At 47.0% G+C, this 21,568-nt stretch overlaps 1 protein-coding gene across 11 annotated transcripts in view; it reads right to left on the reverse strand.

The window, feature by feature from the left end:
- DCDC2C (doublecortin domain containing 2C) overlaps positions 1-21,568 on the reverse strand; it is a 5,988,712-nt gene that overhangs the window by 5,231,969 nt on the left and 735,175 nt on the right. For all 11 annotated transcript variants that reach the window (XM_078647857.1, XM_078647853.1, XM_078647855.1 and 8 more), the window contains one exon: positions 21,387-21,429. In XM_078647857.1, the coding sequence (XP_078503983.1) occupies positions 21,387-21,429 (43 nt within the window). The remainder of the gene's footprint in view (positions 1-21,386; positions 21,430-21,568) is intronic.

A 21,568-nucleotide genomic window follows, 5' to 3' on the forward strand; every position in this document is an offset into this window, starting at 1 on the left:
TCTTAGTGAGTCCCTCTCAGGCAGTCAGTATCTCCCCCTTCAGTCTCTCTCTCTCTGTCAGTCTCTCTGTCAGTCTCTCTCTCTCTCTCTCTCTCCCTGACAGTCTCTCTCTCTCTGTCAGTCTCTCTCTCCCTCAGTCAGTCAGTCAGTCAGTCAGTCAGTCTCTCTCTCAGTCTCTCTCTCTCTCTGTCAGTGAGTCTCTCTCTCTCAGTCAGTCAGTCTCTCTCTTAGTCAGTCTCTCTCTGTCAGTCTGTCTATCTCTCTCTATCAGTCAGTCTCTCTCTCTACTCTCTCCACTATCTTTCTCACTCCACCCTCTCTCCCTCTCTCCGCGTTCTCTCTCTCTCTCCACTCTCTCTCTCCTCTCTCTCTCTCTCTGTCTTTCTCTCTCTCTCTCGGGAGCCTGCAAGGTCCGCGGGCCACCAAGGAAGGCCTGCCTGGCCACTGGAGGCCCGCGGGCCCTACTAGGAGTACCACGGGTCTAGAGGGAATGTACAAAGCCCAGCTGTTACCCTGACCCAGACGTTAATTCAGAGACAGGCAGAGGCACAAAATGGTTAAAGTAAGACAAGGAAACTTTCTAAAAGTGGCATTTTCAGACCTGCAATTTAAAAATCTACTTTACTAAAAGATGTGTTTTTAAAATGATAGTCCAGAGACACCAAACTCCAATTTTCCATCTGCTCCTAATGGGAAATTACATTTCAAATATGTTTTAAGGCAATCCCCATGTTAACCTATGGATGAGATAGGCCCTGTGGTGGTGAATAACAAATGTTGCAATTTTTCATTACCAGGACATATAAAACTCAAATCTACATGTGCTACCTTAGAAATACACTGCACATTGCCCGTGGTGCTGCCTAGGGCCTATCTTAGGGGTGACTTACATGTAATAAATGGGAAGGTTTGGGCCTGGCAAGTAAGTAGGTTCACTTGCCAGGTCAAAATGGCAGTTTTTAAACTGCACACAAAGGCTTTGCAAAGGCAGACCTAAGCCATGTTTGAAGGACTACTGAGGTGGTAGCACAATTAGTGCTATTTGATGGGAACATCTAGTGCATTTTACTACAGACTTATAAGTAATTTAAATGTGCAAACTGTGGATAAGCCAATGTTTTCATGTTTAGAGTACAGAGCACATGCACTTTAGCACTGGTTAGCAGTGGTATTATGTCCATAATCCTAAAGCCAACAAAAAAAGAGGTTAGAAGAAAGGAGGAAGGCAAAAAGTTTGGGGATGGCCCTGCAGAGAGGGCCATGTCCAACATATACCTAAACAGAAAACAAGAGAAAAGGGAGGCAGCAGGTGTGCGTTCCACATGCGGATGCCAAAAAACCCAAAAACTTACCTTCCACTTCACACTTTTCATAATTTAGGGATGAGTAAAACTAGATGAATAGAGAACTCAAGAGGGAGTATAGGCAACAAGATGCTGCTGAATAAAAGTACGAACCAACCCATTCAAGGTGTTGTTAAAAATACTAACCATCTTGAAGGCAATGAGAGCTTGGTTAGGTAGCCAGTGAAGGTATTCTAAAGAGAGAAATCCTACGACAATGCTGCAGGGTTAAAGGGACAATTCAGGCTGCATGATTGTCAAACAAATGAAGCTTGTTCAGCAGATAATATTTAATCCATAAATAGATACCGTTACAATGATAAAACCTGTATCTAATCAGTGTAGACACTAAGGATTGAAAGCCATCCTTAAAAAGGTGATGAAGTATAGTGTGTTTTTTCTCTTCACGTGGAGGTGACAGACAAGACTTTTGTATACCGAGGATACTTGCTTGATCCCTTCCAACAAGTCATCAATGTGTATTTCGAAACTTTTTTTCCAATCAAGATCGCAAACCGCAGGGGCAACAGAAAAAATTAAAAGAAAAGAGGTCAAGATATATAAATACGAGAGTGAGAGCCACCACCATTAACCAATATCTCAGTCTTATCATATAGGTATTTAATATTAGCCAGCGTTGATCAATCCATTTCCTGACATCAGAAAAGCAGTGCTAACTCGAGCAGTCATTGCTGTGATGAGCACTTTGTTTAAACAGTAATTGTGTATCGTCAGCAAAGGTTAATAACTGAAGTCCATGATAGTACACAATGGTAGCCAGAAATCTAACATACAAACCGAATAGGTAAGGAGAAAGAGCTGTCGCCTGAGAACTAGCAACATAAATAAAAGGACCTAGAGGTACTTTGAATACTTCCAGAGAGAAATTAGGAAAACCACTTTGCAACCATCCCTCCGATGTCAGCACTGCAACGTTCTGGCAGGTGTAGGTTACAGTCTACAGTGTCAAATGCTGAGGACAGATCTAGTAAGATCTGGGCATTGAGACTTCTGACATCAGACACCAAATTAAGATAATTTAGTATTGAAATAGGACAGTTCCATATCTTCTATTAGGGCGGAAAACAGCTAATGTATACTCCAGAGTGATTCAAAGAGACAGCAAAGCTGCTTTGCACACAGGATTCAAAATTTTGAGCAGTGACCTTCAAAGGAGGGATAATGTAAAAGTTAGATTTGGTAAAAGAGTTCCAACCCTGCTTTGGCTCAAAGTGTCCTTTTTAAAAACCATGGAGGCTGTGCCCACAGTGAGAAACAGATTGAAAAATACTGAGTGGAGGATTCGCAAGAGCACATTGTAGTAAAGACACTAGATAAAAAGTATATGTAGTATTCATTCAGTTGAAGTGGGGTAGACTAAACAAGTAACTCAAATTCTAACCAATGATAGAGAGAATCCTGTCTAGAATAAAGGACAGGGTAAGTAGTAGCAGGGGAAAATTCTCTGGCAATACGTTATTTAATTTTTAACATTTTAGAAATGCAAAACTGCTAATTTGTTGACTAATGATTCCAAGAAATACTGCTGGGAAGCAGGCTACACGGCTGGTGAGACCAACTCAGGAACAATTTAAATTAAAGTACAAAAATCTTTTTGGGTATTCGAAGTTGTCAAAATTCTAGATGAACAATTATACCAGTGGTTGTTTTTTTAGTGCACCCCTGTTAGACTTGACAGCCTTAGGGCTTTCTTCCCCCAACTTTTTGCCTGCCCCTCTCCAATTTTCTGACCACGTTTTTGCTGGCTTGGGGACTCTGTACACTTCAACACTGCTAACCAGTGCGAAAGTGCTTTTGCTCTCTCCCCTAAACATGGTAATCGGTGGGACATGTCCAAGATGGCAAACGGTCAAGACGCTCCTTTCAGACTCTCCGTGTCGCCACCACTATAGCAGTATCTTACAGCCTCCCAACCCCGTTTTCAGCATTACTGCTGGGTTTGCCTACTGCCCAGGCAACAAGGGCCGATCAAGAGTCAGACCGACAGCCGGAGGTATCACCCCAACAGCTGGACCGTGCCGTGCAGGGCCCTGCTGGCCTGCACAGTGACGGAGCTGCGGGCCCGGTGCTCTGGGGATATCAACCGCCCCCCCCCGGAGCGCGAGATTCCAGACGAAGACTGCTGCAGAGATCTCCAAGTGAGGAAGACGGAATTGCCAGCGGACCTGAGAGAGGTCCGTTGGGACATGGAGGCTGTGGGAAACAAAGTAGTCGCATTGGAGGACCGAGAAACGTCCAGGGAGGAGGAGATACAATGGCTCCAACAGGAAGTCCTCCGTCACAAAGAGCAACACCTGGATCCCCAGGCACACAACGAGGATCTGGAAAATCGCTCCCGCAGAAATAATGTTTGCATCCGGGGGTGCCTGTGCAGGCAGAGGGGACAGACCTCTGGAGGCCCGTCTCCACATTTTTCCATTAGATCCGAAGCACCTCAGAAGAATCGTCAATACAGCTTGATCGTGTGCATAGAGTGGGGCAGCACAGATCTGGAAAAGCTCCACCTGCTGACATACATTTATGTGTTTATGACTTTCAAACAAAAAAAGACATCCTTAAGAAAGCACAAAAGCTCACCCATTGCAATTCCAGGGGCACGCACCGATACTTTATCAAGATCACCCTCCAAAAACGTAAGGAATTCCGCCCGGTCACTGAATACCTGCGCAAAGCTGGCCTATCCTTCTCCTGGGGTCACCCATTTAGGATCATATTTCGCTTTGAATGGATGCTACATCAATTGAGATCCCTTAGAGAAGCCTGTGCCTTGCTTCACATCGATGAACGCGCGGAACCCCAGGGTCAGGGCAACCAGTGTGACCGAAAGTCGAACAATATAACTAAGGAATGTCAAGCTGCACTCAAGACACACTCAAGAGAATCAACTCTATCGGAACCATCCTAAATTAAGCGAGGATCGCTCAAAGCTCTAATCTGGAATAGGATTGGCGAGGGACAGAGAGGTGACGCTGGAGAGACCATGATACCACAAGGTCACTTCCCCGTTGGCCCGTCCAGTCATCTCTCACATCTTGGGGAATCCCTACTAGACACTCTTGACCGCCGTAATGGGACATTGCTCCCCAACAACCCAGTTATTCTGACAGACTATTGTCAGCCATTGCTGTTTTCGATGTTTATTGTTAGTCTCTACTGGGGTTCTTTCTATCTTCTTTTTTTCCCCTCTCCTCTGCACTATCGTCACTACTTAGGACCTTGGGCCAACACTTGGGGAATGGTCCTCACCCATATCCTGACTGCCATATTCTGCCCCTGCCTCGGCAGAGGAAGCTCTCCAGCATTCACTTTCCCTGCTGCATGCTACAAGATCTGCTTGTAGTTAGTCTAAACGTTAGGGTTCTATATAACCCAGTGAAGCGTGCTGCGGTCCTGTCATATCTAGAGCAGTCCCAGGCTGACATCTGCTTGCTGCAAGAGACAGTTTTGGCCAGCTGGCTCAGCAAAGAAACATGGGGTGGCTATTCTCCTCGCCCAGAAATTTTGAGGTAAAGTTATTTCCACTTTTATGGAACTCAAAGGGAGGGTTTGGCACTCAAGACTACAATGGGGCTCCTACACCTTCACACTGGTAATTTTTTTTCGTGCCAGACGAAAAAAAGGACCCTTTATCACTAATGCTCTGGCGTTGATTCTCACCTCGCCCGATTCAGCGATCTTAATAGGGAGTGATCTGAACCTGGTCATGAATCCCGACATGGATCGTTCTAGCCAACAAACCTCCCAGGCTGGGGCCTTCACTCCTGACGGTCTTCGAGGGCTTGCAGAGGGCACTCTATGCGATACCTTCACCCCTCTACAAGAGACTACACAGTCTACTCAGCAAAGCACAAATCCTACGCCTGAATCAACCACTTCCTCACTTCCCCTTCCCTCACAATCTGCGTCAGAGAGGCGAGCATAGAACCTTGATCCTTGTCGGACCATGAACCAATAGCAATAAAGATACGAATAAATGCCACACAGGCTCAATCCTCGCACTGGCGACTCTGTGACAATATGCTGCAATCCACTCAGACGGTAGCGGCAATACATGCGGTTATAAAGGACTATCTTATACACAATGACAACCTGCCGACTCGCTTCAATCTGAGAAGGGCTCAAGTTAGTACTCAGAGACAAGCTGATTGCTATCAATGCATCTGAAAACAGTCTGCACCGGGAAAAGAGAGAACAGTTGGAGCAAGCGAGCAAGCGGTCTCTGAACTAGAGTAGATATACAATTCGCACGGAAGCCCTGAGAATCTGGAGAGATCTCGAGAAACAGAGGCTCCTCTTAAAGCGCCTCGATTGGGATCAGGCAGAATACGCCCTCGTAAGGCTTAAGCACAAATTCTACATAAGCGGAGACTGAAGCAGCTGAATGCTGGCCCATAGACTACGCGGCAAGACGCTGGCAGGGGATGTTTGTCCAGTCCGCACTAGCAAAGGAACGGAAGTTTATTCCGACTCAGAGATACCTAAAGCCTTTAAAAACTTCTACTGAGACCTATACACCGTCCTTGATGTACCAGATGGAAATGCTGCGGCATATCTAGAAAATATTCCGCTGACAGGCCTCCCCCAGATATCGCGGCTGACTTGAACCAGCCCATACGTCTTGACGAGGTCATCACGGCTATACCCCATCTTAAATCTTCCAAGGCCCCGGGCCCGGACAGCTTTCCCCCCCTTATTATAGAAGACCCTTTGTCAAGAACTAGTCCCCCTCCTGACCCGGCTGTTTAACTCCTTTCTTGATACCAGGCTCTCTTACTGACACCTTGTTGGAAGCCTCCATGTTGGTGATACTTAAGTCGCAGAAAGACCCCAAGAACTGTGGGGCTTATAGGACCATTTCCTTACTTAACATTATTTGCAAGGATATTAGCTGCACGGCTTTATCTCATCATGGTGGGACTGATAGATCCTGGCCAATTGGGCTTCATCCCGACCTGCCAATGCGGGGACAACACGAAACGCCTCTTGCATCTCAAGGACTTTATGCAGAGGTCCCGGAGAGAGGCGATTTTCGTCTCCATCGATGCAGAGAAAGCATTTAATCGTGTTCACTGGCTGTATTTGTTTACAACTCTCCGATGATTTGAAATCAGAGACACATTTTTAGCCTGGATACGGTGCATATACAGCCTCCCTAGGTCCTCAGCCAGAGTTAACAGGGTCTCCTCTTCCATGTTCCCAATTGCCAGGGAAACCGATCAGGACTGTCCCCTGTCCCGCTTCAATTTGCATTATACATAGAGCCCATGGCTCAGAAAGTTCGAGATAATCCTCAAATTGCAGGGATCTGCCACGGGTTTGACTCCCACAGGATCAGCCTCTACGCAGAGGACATCATTTTGTCTCTAACAGACCCTTTGTCCTCACTCCCCCTATTGTTGGAGGAACTGAAGATTTTCAGTGAAGTATCAGGATTCAAGGTCAATCTCCAGAAGTCTCGAATCCTGAACCTCTCCATCCCAAAGGCCCTGACGGCCGCGCTTCAGATGCAGTTTCCCTATCACTGGGCTTCTGAGACCATACCATGCTTGGGCATCTCCCTGGCCTCCACATCATCAAAGACACTGATGGCTAACTATAGATCTCTGCTTGCACAGACCACTGATTCACTCTCCACCTGGAGCAGAACAGGTCTGTCGTGGTCTGGTTGATTTTCTGCAGTCAAAATGACAATCCTGCCGCACATCCCCTACGTATTCCAAACCATACCGCTAACTTCGCCACCGGCACTCCTTCGGAACTTGCAGCTAGCCATCAACCGGTTCATTCGGGCGGCAATAGCAACTAATTCTGTCAAAAATAGAGGGCAGTCTTGCACTTCCTCTAACAATGCGTTACTTCCAGGCCACTCAGCAGTGATACATAGTGAAATGTAATCGACAGCTACGGAAAAGCATTGGACCCTCATGGACCAGACAATTGGGGGGCAAAATTTGGAGGGAGATCTGGCACCCGCCTAAGCACAGGGCCTGGGAGCTATTCTCCTCACCGATAACGGCCACAATAATGAATATTTGGGATGCAACCGCTCTCAAATATAAGCTTCCCCAATGTCGTCAATTCCCGACAACCCCGACTTTCCGCCGGGCAGAGGTTTAGAGATCTTCCGCATCTGGCAGGAGCAGGGCAGTAAACGAGTGGGCTCTCTATACGATCCCCATGGGATCATCCCTTTTGAGCAGTTACAGCAAGATTACAAATTGTTGGATTCCGATTGATTTTCTTACGCGCTGGTAAGGCACTTGGTGACCTCCCCCGGGATGGCACCTTGACTTTAACGCACTCTAACCTGCTTTGAAAAATGGCTAATAACCAAGGATGGGGACAAACACTTTATCTCAGAACTCTACGCTCTTCTCTCTGACGAGGCCATGGCACTCAAAACCAAAGGACAGCTCCGCTGGGAAGAGGAACTGGGACACCCCCTTTTTAGCAAAGAATGTCAGGAGATACACCATAAGGTGCACCACACAGCGCACAACATGGCTGGTACAGAGGCAGTTTATAAAGTCACCGCCAACTGTTACCTCACATCAGCAAGAAAATACAGCTGGAATAAGGAAACGCTGACGAGTGCTGGCGGGTATGTGGACAAACATGCTCCCTCTTACACCTACTGTGGCATTGCTCCAAATTATTTAGATACTGGGACAGGGTTCTAGACAATATCGACCAGGTATTCTGCACATCCATCCTCCGCTTTCCTGTGGACACGATCTTGGGCCTGCCAAACCCCTTGACTTTCCCGCTGCGCTCGCTCTGGGGTAGACAGATGCTGCTGGCCCTAAACACTGCTCGACAGGTGCTGCTGGCAAGCTGGGGCCCAGAGGAGATCCCAGACAACACCTCATGGCTTTATAGACTATGGGTGGTACTCGCATGGAACGCATGTCCATAATGGCAGTTGATCGAGCAATCCGTTACCTAGAATTATGGGCCCATTTCATCTACATTCTGTCAAAGGAGTTAAGAGAATCATGTTTGAAATATTTACAAATCCTATGGCTGCTCCCAGGAGAGGTAGCCCAAAAGCCTTAGACTCACTCACATGTAACAGTCTGGTCGTGAAACACTTGAAGCCTCTGCTGTAGGGAGTTTATAACGTGGGTGCCTAGGTGCGGAGGAGACGGACGGGAGGGTGGCAGTGTGGGTGATCTTTCTCCTTTGTTTTCTCCTGGTTCTCGATCTTCTTCTTTCCTTCTTACTTGTTGTTAACCTTTGCCTACATTTTGTTAAAACCACACATCACAGCCAGCCCCAGGGGTGCAAGCAAAGAGCTGTATACCACATGGTGCATATGGCCCAATGGTTGTAGGCACATAGCTGTGTAAATGTGTGGTGGAATTCAATAAAAAAGAATTGTTCCATAATCATGGTAATATTGGTTCACCCCCAATTGCACATTTAATTTACTTATAGTCCCTAGTGATGGACCCAGGGCCTGTAAAGTAAACGCTACTAGTGGGCCTGCAGCACTTATTGTGCCACCCACTTAGGTAGCCCTTTAACCATGGTCAAGGCCCGCCATTACAGAGCCTGTATGTGAAGTTTACACTGCCACTTTGACCTGGCAAGATAAATCTCTTGCCAAGCCTAAACCTTCCCTTTTTATGCAATTAGGTCATCCTTAAGGTAGGCCCTATATACACCACTGGGAGGGGTCTAATGTATTTGAAAGGCAGAACATGTGCTTTTAAGTTTTACATACCCTGTAAAAACACCCAAATTAATTTTTCACCACGGCAAGGGCTATCTCTCCCGTAGGATAACACTGGAATAATGACCTTATTACACCTTTTTTTGTAAAAAAAATTTTAAACTTTGTTTATTGAAGGTAATCAGAAGTACATTACATGAGTGAATGTCATCTTGTACATTATCCGCATATTTCAGTTCAATTTTATACATAGATTACTTAGGATACATTTCTTATCATCCTCTCCTGTCTACACATTTCCATTTCCACCGTGGGTGAGACACAAAGATCTCCCCTGTATTTGTTCCAGTGTGACCATTTCCTGTCCCATTTCTTTGGGCAGCACCTTGCCTTGTAGACCTCTGTCTCCGCCAACATGCATCTATCCATTTCCCTGACCCATAGGTTGATACAGGGTGAGTTATGGTCTCCCCAACCCTTGGCTATTTCTCGCTTTACCAGAGTGTACCCCAGTGTTGTGAACAGTTGTTCGGTCTCTGTTAAGTCAGTGGTCTCCCAAATGTTTAATAGCCCCAGATGTGGCGTCAATTGTATATCTTTACCCAGGGCCTTAAACATGTGAGTCGTGGCTCCCTCCCACAATGGGTGTACCTTGGGGCATGTCCACAGAGAATGATAATATGTGGCCCATTGGCTCCAGCCCTTTACACACCTGTCATCAGGCCTGGTTCCTATTTTAGCCAGTAACACCCCAGTAAAATATGATCGGAGAAGTATTTTAAGTTGCATCAGGCGAAGTCTCTGAGGTATGGCTGCTTCACGCGGGGACATTAGTGCCTTCTGCCAGTCTTCGTCCTCTAGAGGGCCCAAGTCTTCCTGCCACCGATCCCTGAGTTTCGAGAATGAATCCGGGAGGTTATTGCTTAATTTCTTATACGTTAGAGATATTGCTTTGGATCTAAGGGGTCCATCAAGTAGGCGATTTTCGAGTGGCGACGACTCTGGAATGTCCGCGAGGGATGGAAAAGCTGTGTGTAGCGCGTGCCTGATTTGTAAATATCTATACGATTCTCCTTCGGATAACTGATATTTGTCCTGTAGCTCTCTAAAGGTCAAAACTGCCCCTTTCTGGACCAGGTCTTTCACTGTGGATATTCCTAGAAGGTCCCATTTATCAAATCCCGGGTGGTATCCCAGTCTTCCCAACTTCTGCGTAAACAACAACGGCGTGGCTAGCGAGAGAGTGTCAGCCTAGCCCAATTGAGCCTTGACCAAACTCCAAATGTCAAGGGTATGTTTGATTGGTCCAAAGAATTTCCCCAAATTCTTCTTATCAGAAGTGTAGAGAGCCCCCATATATACCAAACGGTCGGTTTGGTATCTATCCAGAGCATACGCCGGATCATCCGGGGGGAAATACACCCAATGGTTGACTGTCACTAATTGTGATGCCCAGTAGTACCGTTGTAGGTCAGGAAGGGCTATGCCTCCGTCGTACCATCCTTTTGTCAATTTCTGTCGAGCAATTCAGGGGGCTCTCCCATCCCACAGTAATGTGGTGACCTCACTCTCTACCGCTTTGAAGTACGAGTCTGGGATTCTGTGGGGGCAGTTTTGGAGGACATAAACAAAATTGCAGAAGGGCTAGCATCTTAAACAATGCCGCCCTCCCAACCAATGTTAGAGGTAGAGTTCTCTAGTGTTTCACGTCTACGCGTAACCTGGCAAGAGGCGGGGCCAAATTTGAATCGAAAAATCTGGATGGGACCGGCGTAATAAAGATTCCCAGGTAGCGGAAACTGTCTGTACCCACCGATAACGCACATCGTGGTGGGAGGCATGGCGTTACCCCTGTCAACATGAACAGGACTGATTTATGCCAATTTATTGCATGACCTGAGTATTTACCAAAGTTTGTAAATATGTCTAAAACTACACTGATAGACTTACACGGGGATGACAAATACAGTAGGATATCATCTGCGTACAGTGATATACGATCCTCCACCTCATCCGCCCAGCGCAGGCCACGCACCATTATGTCTCTACGTATCCAGGCCGCCAGTGGCTCCAGCACCAGGGCATAAATCAGCGGGGATAGCGGGCATCCCTGCCTTGTGCCCCTGCGGAGTTTGAACGTTTGTGATGTGAAACCATTAACCTTCACCTGCCCCAGCACTCACGTATATAGGAGTTTTACACAGGCCACATATTTGGGGCCTAGCCCCGTTCTCCGTAGCACCTCAAATAGATATGGCCACTCTATGGAATCGAATGCCATAGAGGCGTCAAGCGAGAGGATCGCTACATCTTCCTCAATGTACAGCCTTCTTGCCACCGCATTATGCACACAACGCAAATTGAGAGACGTGTTACGCCATGGCATAAATACGGATTGATCTGGATGGATCAGTGTCGTAATAACCGATGTTAATCTATTAGCCAATACTTTCGCCAATATCTTTGTCTCGGCATTAATCAAAGAGATCGGTCTGTAAGAGCTGCACATGTCTTTTGGTTTACCCTGTTTGTGGATAACAACGATCGAGGCCAGACGCTGATCCAGAGGCAGCTGACCCTCCAAGCTCTTGTCATACATGGCTTTCAAATGAGGATCAGTCAAGGAGGCTGTCGCTTTTAAAAATTCTACTGGTACACCGTTGGGTCCCATGGCCTTTCCTGATTTAAGCTGTCCCAGGGCCTTGCCGATCTCTTCCATGGAGAGGTCGGCATCCATCTCGTCCCTCTCCATGTCTGATTTACGGGGAACATTACTATCCTGGAGTAATTGACGGGAGTCGTCAGCTGTGTAGGTTGTAGAGGGGGTATATACCTTCTCCAAATAAGTTCGCTATATCCAGTGGTCTTGTTACCTTTTCCCCATCTATGGTTATCAGCATCTGGACCCATCTGGATCCCTGTTCCCGTCTCTCCAGCCACGCCAATGTTCTGCCGGGTCTATCCCCAAGTTCATATAGTCTATGTTATATCGCGTTTTGCTTGGCCACTGCCTGCTCCCTAGCCTTTATCCTAAATTCCTCTTGCTTCAGGAACAACCGATGACTTGTATCGGGCGATGGAGTAAGCGAATGTTCCATCTCCCTTTCTAGGAGTTCATTTTCCACTTTTACCAGGAGTTCATGTTGCTTAATAAGGTATCCCGTCTTTAACGACCGGGCCACCCCCTTGATAACCACCTTAAATGCTTCCCATATTATTTGAGCAGAATCTACTGAACCTACATTTTCAGTAAAATAGTTCCCCGTTTGCTTGCGGAGTTCATCTCAAATATCTGGGTTACGTAGTAACCATGGTTGGATCGTCAGGGTGGCTGCGGGTTGTCGTTCCTAATGTGTATATTGTGTGCAGACCGGCGAGTGGTCTGAGATCCCTCTAGGCAAGATGGTGTATTGTGCAAATGAACCTACTGATGTCAGATGCGTACGAAAGCAATCAATATGGGAGAGGCTGCGGTGTGTGTTGGAGATAAAAGTATATTGTTTGTCGGTTGGGTGGAGCGCCTGGCCAACATCGGCGAGACCTAGTGCTTGTATGAACTCTGGTAGTTGGTTGTTATCTCTGGCCTAGGTGGGTGTCGATACTCCGTATCATCTATCGTCAAGTTGTAGTCCCCCCCATGATTAGCACCCCTTCCTGAAGTCTGGCTACATAGCTGCCTAGGTCTTCCAACGCCGTCTTGGAAGCCGTAGGTGGAAGGTAGACCGATACTAGGTTAACAGTTTTCCCATCCCACTGTGCCTCCACCCCTGCAAATATGCCCATTCTATCCAATCATGTCTTATGTACGATTAGGGGTGTGGATCTCTTCATTAGGACTGCCGTGCCCCTGGAGCCCGTTGTGTAGTCTGAATGTGTCAAGAGTCTATATCCCCATCTCGTGAGGGCCTTGGCTTTCTGACCCAGTAGGTGTGTTTCTTGTAGCAGGGCAACGTCCGGTGAGTGTCTCTTTAGGTAGTGTTGCACTATGCCCCTCTTAATTTTATCTCCCACCCCATTAACGTTCCAGGACATCACAGTTAAAATATGTTTACTACCCATCCCCATGTCCATATTTTACCTTATGTCCCTGTTTACGGATCAATTCTGCGTAGGAGAGTACATCATATTGTATATTCGGCAACTGTCGTTGAATCTTCAATTTATAATTAACGTATTGTGAGTAAAGAAAAAACAGCTGTATCCCATGCAATTCTACATTAACTAACATGATCACATATTGTAGCTAAGCAGTTCGATCATCCATAAACAACCCAAGTCTATGCAACTCTACATTTACTAGCGTATTCAAACATTGTAGCAAGTCAGTCCGATCCTCAATAAACCCGACAACATTGAAAGAAACCCTACCCCCCGTCCTCACCTCCTCCCCCCTCCCTGCCCCTCCTGCCCCCCTGCCCGTGGATTCAAAACTACCCACCCCCAAACTTGGCAGAGTGCTTTTCTCCCTCCCCAGGAAGGTACTAGTGCACAGGGAAAGTTGCCCCCCCCCCATGGGTCAGATCATAGAAACTGAAGATATAGCCATCCACTCTGTTCACATCGGAGTTCCCCCATAATATCTGCAGATAAACAAACAGGGCATACCTGTATTTGGAAGTAACTCCACAATAGCAAATCACACAATTGTAAACAGAGACCCCCCTCTCACCCCCCCACCAAACCCCATTACTTGCGCTCTCCCGAATGTCCCAGTATGGGCCGGCCATGCCATGACCTCTGGGTCTCATTCTTATTCCTCCAGGTGACTAGGGTTAGCGTCCGGGGGGTTATTGTCCGGTCCCCCCTGACCATCTCTGCGCAGGTTTGGGCGGGTCTGTCGGTCTCTTCTTTGCTTTCCCACTGTGGACCAGCCCTCCATCCAATCCCAAACGACCTCTGGCGAATTGAAAAACCAGGATTTACCAGCCGATTCAACCCTTAGTTTCGCAGGAAATAACATTGCATACTTGATCTCTCTGTCCCTCAGTTCCCTCTTCACGGCCTGGAAGCTACGTCTTTGTGCCTGAACTTTAGCCGTAAATTCAGGGTAGAAGGCAACCTCGTAGTTCTCCATCTTTAGAGAGGGGTCCGAGCATGCCGTCTGTAAGATGATAACCCTATCGCGGTATTTGAAGACTCGTGCTATGATGGGTCTCGGAAGGGGCTCCAGGTTTCGGTCTGCCCCCTGGCACTATATGGGCCCTTTCAATCGAAAAATAGGAGGACAGAGTCTTCGGCTTGAGATGCTTCGTGATGAGTTCCTCCACAAATAGATCTGCAGTAGGCCCCTCTGATTTTTCCAGAACCCCTAAAATACGAACACTATTGCGGCGGGCTCTTCCTTCGTAGTTGTCTAGTTGCGAACGTTTTGACATCGGCGGGGGGTTGGGAGGCAAGTCCAGTCACCATCAGTCCTCCCAAAGGTGTCCTGTTCGCTATATGGACGTTGCTCCGCTAGTCCGAACCAGGGCAACAGCACGAGTCCGCACCCCTCCCTCTAGACCCGTTGCTGTTTATCCGCGTCAATGGTTGCTGGCATAGGCACCCTCCAGCCTGCAGTATCCCCCGTTGATTTATAAGCTGGCACGCTGCAATGTTTTTCTGTGCCGGAGTATCCTAGGTAACAAGGGGTCCCGTCAGAAACACGCAGATATACCTTTGGTTTCACCCTGCCAGGGCATCACAGCGTCCATCAAAGTAGCCTCAGGCTGAAGTCACGAAGTGTAACTGTTCCAAAGCCAAGCCGGGACTCTGCTTAGTGTTGTGGTCCCTCCTGTCATCTGCATAACATCCCCACAAAGACCACACCGACCCCAATCTGCCGGCAACATCCAGGGCCTGAGGGGCCGGTGGGGTGGAGGGGGCGGAGGCCACGACGCTCCTGTCGCAGGGCCGTCTCTCGCACGCGGCTCTCAAATTTGGCCCAGTCCTCAGTCGAAACGCATAGCGGGGCACCAGGGATCACGTGGCTGTCCGGGGCCCCCGCAACATACCTGCAGTATCTCTGCCTCCACTGATATCGTTATTTTCGCGGGCTCGCAGAAAAGGCCGGCGGCCGCCACCACTCATCCGCTCCCTCCTGGGCGGGCGGCGGTCTTCAATTCGGCTGCTACAGAGTCCTCCGTCTAGGCCCCAACGCCGGGGCCTCTAGGCCAGCTTCTCCCGGGCACCTCGGGGGGACGCCGATCACTTCAGCTGCGCTCCCCTGCTTCTCCACCTCTCGCAGCGGCACCACAGCTGATCCACCGCACCTCCGCTCCCTCGACGCCGGGTGCCCGGAACCGACAGAGCACCCCGGCGCGACTATCAGCGAGGGGGAGCCGCCATCTTTCCCCGCATTTAGGAGGCGCCGGTAGTCGGGCTGCGCCGATTGCGTGCCGATTGCGTGCCGTTTTCTCTTGGTGTGGGACAGATAGCTTCATAGGGGTCTTGGGAAGTGTACCCACACTGCCACTTTGATTACACTCGTGGATGACTGCGGACAAATTGGATTACGACCCAGGGGAGTCGGGAGCTCCTCTAGTCCGCGGCCATTTCAGTCGGCTGCTAGCCACTCCCCCCTTATTACCCCTTTTAAGTGTAATTCCCAATTATTTAGAGATAGAATTTTCAAGTTTGTTATCACTGATCTCACAAATTAAAATTACAACTGATGGTGAAGTCAGATTTTAAATTGCAGTGCTCAAAATGTCACTTTTAGAAAGTTGCCATTGTCTTACTTTAGTCATTTGGTGCCTGCTGCCTGACTCTGTTCAGTCTGGGTTGGGTGACAACTGGCTTAGTGTATTCCCTCTAGACTGCCACATACAAAGGAAGCTTCAGTGTGACTTGTTGAGCCATCCTGGGAGATGGGAGGGGGAATCTTAGTACAGCTTCACACATCTAAATAGGCAGTATCCTGTCCACACACAAAGAGAAGCATACCCCCTTGCAGTGAGTCTGGAGCCAGGAAGGGAAGGGAGTACCTCTGTGCACTTCAAAACCTTCTTTGAACTCTCCCCCATTTCAAAGGCACAACTGAGTATAAGACCATACCTCGGGCACCATGACTGCAGTACACATAGTACACTTCTGGACCTGTGACCACTCTGCCAGGAAGAAGAACTGATGTGCTGCTGAAGGACTTTCTCTCTGCTGAACAGTTGCTTTGCTGGACCCCTGCCTTGCTGTGTTGCCCTGCTGCCTTCTGTTCCCTTCCCTGAGTAAGAAGGACTAGACCTGCATCACTTCAACCCAGAGTGACTCCAAGGGCTTGCCTCCTGATTTGAAGTCTCAGGGACATAAAAGACTTTCATCTAACCTGCGTCTGCACCTGGACTCTGCCATCTGTGAGTCTGGACTGCCAAGTGTGCCTCTCCAGTTCTGAACCCTTGAAAGTGAGGCCTAAAGTGCTTCTTCAGGCTAACCCATGCATCTTCATTGTAACCGGTGCATTTTCGCCTTTGCATAGGTCAGAACTGGTGCATCTTCACCTTTGCGTGGATCGGAACAGGTGCATCTTCGTTGTTGCATTTAGTGGACCCGGTACATCACCTTTAGGAACCAGCGCATCACCCTCGGAACCGATGCATCGCAGCCATTGCGTGGAGAAAATTGACGCATCTCGTCCACTGCGTGGCTCAACACCAACGCATCGCTTCGGCTGCATCTCGCATCTTCTTCGACAGCGACTTTTATTTTTTTCACAATTTTAAATATCCTGGCACAACTTGGAACCAGACTTTATATAAATACTTTGCTGCTTTTAGCCACAAACGACGCGGAGAGGGCCCACAGTTTTGACTCGCTGCCCCCGACACTGGGGAGCACAGCGACATACGCCGTGACAACGTGGCCAACCGCGCTGGAAGGTGGACGGCCGCGCACTTGCTTATTGGGCGGAAAGGGGCTCCGCTGGCCTAAGGCTGCACCAAGGAGGCTGCTCCTGCATGGTTCCTTCTGCTTCAATGTTTAAAATGGTCCGTTCATAGCTGCCGGCCTGTGGGTTGAAGGCATTTAGGTGTGTACTATCTTTCCTAAGTTGATTACGCTGCGTGCCATTAGTTGTAGGCAGAAAGCTGTGTCATTGAAATTGCAGACTCCAATAAATAAAACTGTTCCACAAATATCAGTGCACAATCAGACCCTCCAGCATTTCGCGATTCACGAAAAAATCGCGAAATCGGCAGATTAGCGCAATGGCCGCGATATTTGCTGATTCGGCCGCTAAAAAGGGTCTCCCTGAAAAAAGGAAAAAATGAAGGCTTTTTATTGGTTGCAAGTGACACACACGTCACTAGGTGTCGCCGTGTAGCCATACAATAGCTGCTTCCTATGCATACCTCGGTGTAAAGCTGTGGTTCTCATTTTAGAGCTCTAGGAATGGGGCAGATTTTCACTCACTGTACCCAGAGCGGAAATTGAAAATATAAAAGTGCTGGTTTTCACTGTCTCGGAGTACTTGCTGCCTCTGAGAAGTACCAGTATTATTCTTTTAAAAGTGCTGCATTCCGGTCGAGGTTCTAAGTCACGGTGGCTAGGCCTTGGCACTGCCCGGGCGAGGCCTCCCGTAGCTTGTAGGCAGCAGCAGTGAATGGAACTGAGCCCTGTTGTTCCATGCCTTAGTGAAGGCTGTTCCACGCCATTTTAAAGCAACCCGTGCCATGTCACTGTTTATCCTCTATCATGTGCGTGAACATAACTTGACGAAGATTGTGCATGTTGTGCCACGTCACTGTCCTCATGTGTGATGTTTTTTTATTCTTTGACAAAGCTGTGCGCGCCGTTCCATCTCACTGTTTATTGTGTGCGATATGAATACATATATATCTTGTCAAAAGTATACACGCTGTTATAGTGCTAGAAAATATTATTATTATCACCCCAGGAAAGAAAAAAATGGTTATATGTTATTACAACGAACTCCGTTGTAACGCATGCCTTTACCACGCATGCGTTACAACGGAATACTATTTTCACGCATAACCTTCTCCACGGTTTTTCCGTGGTGACGTGTTATGTAATTAAAAAAAACGGCTGTTTCCTTCCTCTACGATGCCGATTCCCTGCACTTCTCTAATTAAGGTTAGTGGGTTTTTTTTAGGGGGGGGAACCCCCCTCACCCCCCATTTTTTAATTGTACCCTTTACCACACATGCCTTTACTACGTACCTCGTAGTAAACGTATGCGTGGTAAAGGTTTTCGTTGTAACCACGCATGCGTTGTAATGCATGCGTGGTTAAGCTTTTCGTTGAAACGGCCGCGTTGTAGTGGCCGTTTCCCGAAAAAAATAAAGTCTAAAAATTAAGTCCATTGTTCCTCTTGCAAGAATAGATTTCCTTAAAAACCGAGCACACTAAAACATTATCAATATGCTTTTCGACCCCCGAAGAAAAGTAGTTCTGATGGTAAAAAATCTAGTGACTGAGCATTTTCATACACTTGAGTGCACGGTGCTTCCATCTCTAGGTGTTATTTAGCTATGGTGGAACTGAAGAAAAAGATCTAATATAATAAAAGCCAATGAGGTATCAAGTGTATTCCAAGGGAATGAGAATTAGAGGATGTTCTTAGGGGCAGGTTGTTTTCAAATAGAGAGAGTCCTCGGTCCATAGGTACATGCAGGGTACAAGTTGGTTAATTTTCTATTCATGATATTCTGGTCCTACAGCACGTAGAATTGTATGGGTAAGCAGATAACATTGCTATGATCGCAGTATAATGGTGAGTTTGCTTAATGACTGCCTGAATAGTGAAACTTTTTCAAATTCCCTTTGTTCTCCGTATGTTTAATAGTAGAAATGGTAGTGTTTGGGGACACATAGGACTGTGGATTGAATCCACGGACCGCCAGGCATATAGACTACCACAAAAGAGTTTCCTGAAGTTAAAAGTATTTTCATTTGACACAGATTCACCCTTGTGTGACATTGATTGAGTAAAATCAATTTTTAAAACTCCGATTTGCCATCAAAGCCCTTGCTTTGCAGGAACCCAGGAACTGGGACAAGCAGTGTACTTTTAAAATGACTGTGATATCAGAATATGCAAATCAGCTACAACATCTGACCCCTATACTTTTCATGCACAAGATGTACTTTGTTTTAAGCTGTACAAGTTTTTAGACTAAGCAGTTTTAACAAATGTTTTATGAAGATTTTAATAACGGATTGATCTTATTGATAAACCCTTTTGCCTTTTCTACTTATGCAACCACAATATAATGGTGTGTAGTGTATGTTTGCATGTTTTATGGAACAATCTTCCGAAAATAAACAAATTGAATTGAGCAATCTTTTCAAACTGATCAAGTTACCCTTGAAAATTCAGGGGCATATTCTCAAGCCCCCATCGCCACCACAACGTCACTTTCAGTGACGTTGTTGTGACGCTAGGGTCTTAGCCCTATTCACAAGGCAGCGTTAAGCCACGTTAAGTGGCCCAACGTGACCTAACTCTGCCTTTAGAATAGGACCCCTTCACGCTGTATTTAGCCTGAAATGGGAGTGCGGTGGGTGTTGCGGTGGGCGTTCCACCGCAACACCGATTAAGTTTGGCGCTACCTCCTATTCACGAGGGCAGCGTAAATAGGAGGTAGTGCTAATCTTAAGACCAGGAAAAATCTGGTCTTAAGGTAGCGAAATGAGGAGAAAAGCTTTATTTCTCCTCGTTTTTGCTTTTTCAATGTGTGCTGCCTTGTGTCGCACACATGGAAAATGCAAAATGCCAAGGTTTGTTTATGTACAGAAGAGTGTCCCTTCCTGTACATAAACAAACCTTTTTAAAAAAAGCCATTTTGTAACTTACATGTGTGCTGCATGAAGCAACACACATGTAAGTTACAAACTGGCATTTAAGGTTTGCTTATGTGCAGGAAGAGACACCTTCCTATACATAAACAAACGCCGGAGAGGAAGGAGGAGGTTCACGCCAGGCCTTCTCTAGGATCCCAGCGTCGTGGAGGCGTGTTCGTAGTGTGTGGTGGCAGACTGTGTCGAAGGCGGGTGACAGGTCCAGGAGGATGAGGGCTGCTGTTTCTCCGTTGTCAGGTAGGGTCCTGATGTCAACGGTGGCGGCGACGAGGGCATTTTTGGTGCTGTGGTTGCTGTGGAACCCAGACTGGGAAGGGTCCAGGATGCTGTTCTCCTCAAGGTAGCTGGTCAGTTGTTTGTTGACTGTCTTCTCGAGGACCTTCACCGGGAACGGGAGCAGGGAGATGGGCCGGAAGTTCTTGAGGTCCTTGGGGTCCGCCTTGGGTTTTTTGAGTAAGGCGTTGATCTCGGCGTGCTTCCAGCTCTCCCGGAAGGTTGCTGTCTCGTAGGAGTTGTTGATGATTTTCCGGAGATGGGGTGTGATGGCTGTGCTGGCTTTCTTGAAGATGTGGTGTGGGCATGGGTCTGACTGAGATCCGGAGAGGATGGTGTTCATGATCGTGATGGTGTCGTCGTCGTTGATGTTGGTCCAGGAGAGTATGCGGTTGGTGCTGGTGGTGGTCGTGGGGGCAGAGGTCTCAGTGTTTCTTGGGGCGGTCGTGGCGTTGAAGCTGCTGTGGATGTCTGCGATCTTGCGGGCAGTCTTTTGCTTTTCGAAGGAAACAAGGTGTCTACATTGTAAATAAACCAAATATACATAGCTTCATGTTGTTAAATAACGAAAAAAACGAAGATATCTGTGTTTGTTGTAGGAAAAATAGCCAAATAAAATGCCGCAAAATTGCCGCCAAATTTCCATATTTGTGCCGCTAAATTTTCATTTTTGTGACGCTAAATTTGCTAATCCATGCCGCTATATCCTGGGGGGTCTGCACAATGAGTCTAGTGTGACTTCGTGTTTTGAGTAGACAGGCTTGTTATGCTTGGCTCCCAGGGTCAAACTTTCCTTCAAATGCATTGCCTGTAACTGTCCACAACTTGCACTACTGCTGTTTTTTTTAAATATCTTTCAGATTATCAACTGAACCCGACAGTGGGACCGCTACTGAGGATCGCACCAATCCCGTTATCCCCAAAGTTCTTGTGTTAGAGGCAATAGCCGTATGTATGTGATGTGCACACAGTTTATGCACCCTTTGCCAAGGTGTTCTTCCCTGCACATGTGAACTTATTTGTACTATAAAAAGAAGATTTTAAAATACAAATTGAATTGCTAATATGTTTTGACTTTCCTACTGTACAAACCTAATTTGGTACACCAGTTATTTGTTGTTTGGAATCTTTCATATTAAACATACAATAAAAATATTTGCTACTATTCAATAACGTTTTTAACACCATATTCTAGTTTAAGGATACATCAAAAGAGATCATGTCAGTTATAACACAGTTTATTGTTTGCCAATTGTGGTATAACTTTGCTAGAAAACACTTACTTGTTCATTTTTCTTCCTGTCTCCTTGTTTATTTGTTAATGTTCTATAAAGTAAAAAAAGAAAATAAATACTTTTACCCATCGAATACCCACCCATTCATTTTATTTTGCTATCGATTTATTGTATAAATTCAAGGTCAAAGTCACAAGGATCAAAGCACAGACCATATTTTAGCTTGCTCA

Source organism: Lissotriton helveticus, chromosome 6, assembly GCF_964261635.1.
Source record: "Lissotriton helveticus chromosome 6, aLisHel1.1, whole genome shotgun sequence".
In the NCBI taxonomy this organism is placed as follows: Eukaryota; Metazoa; Chordata; class Amphibia; order Caudata; family Salamandridae; genus Lissotriton; species Lissotriton helveticus.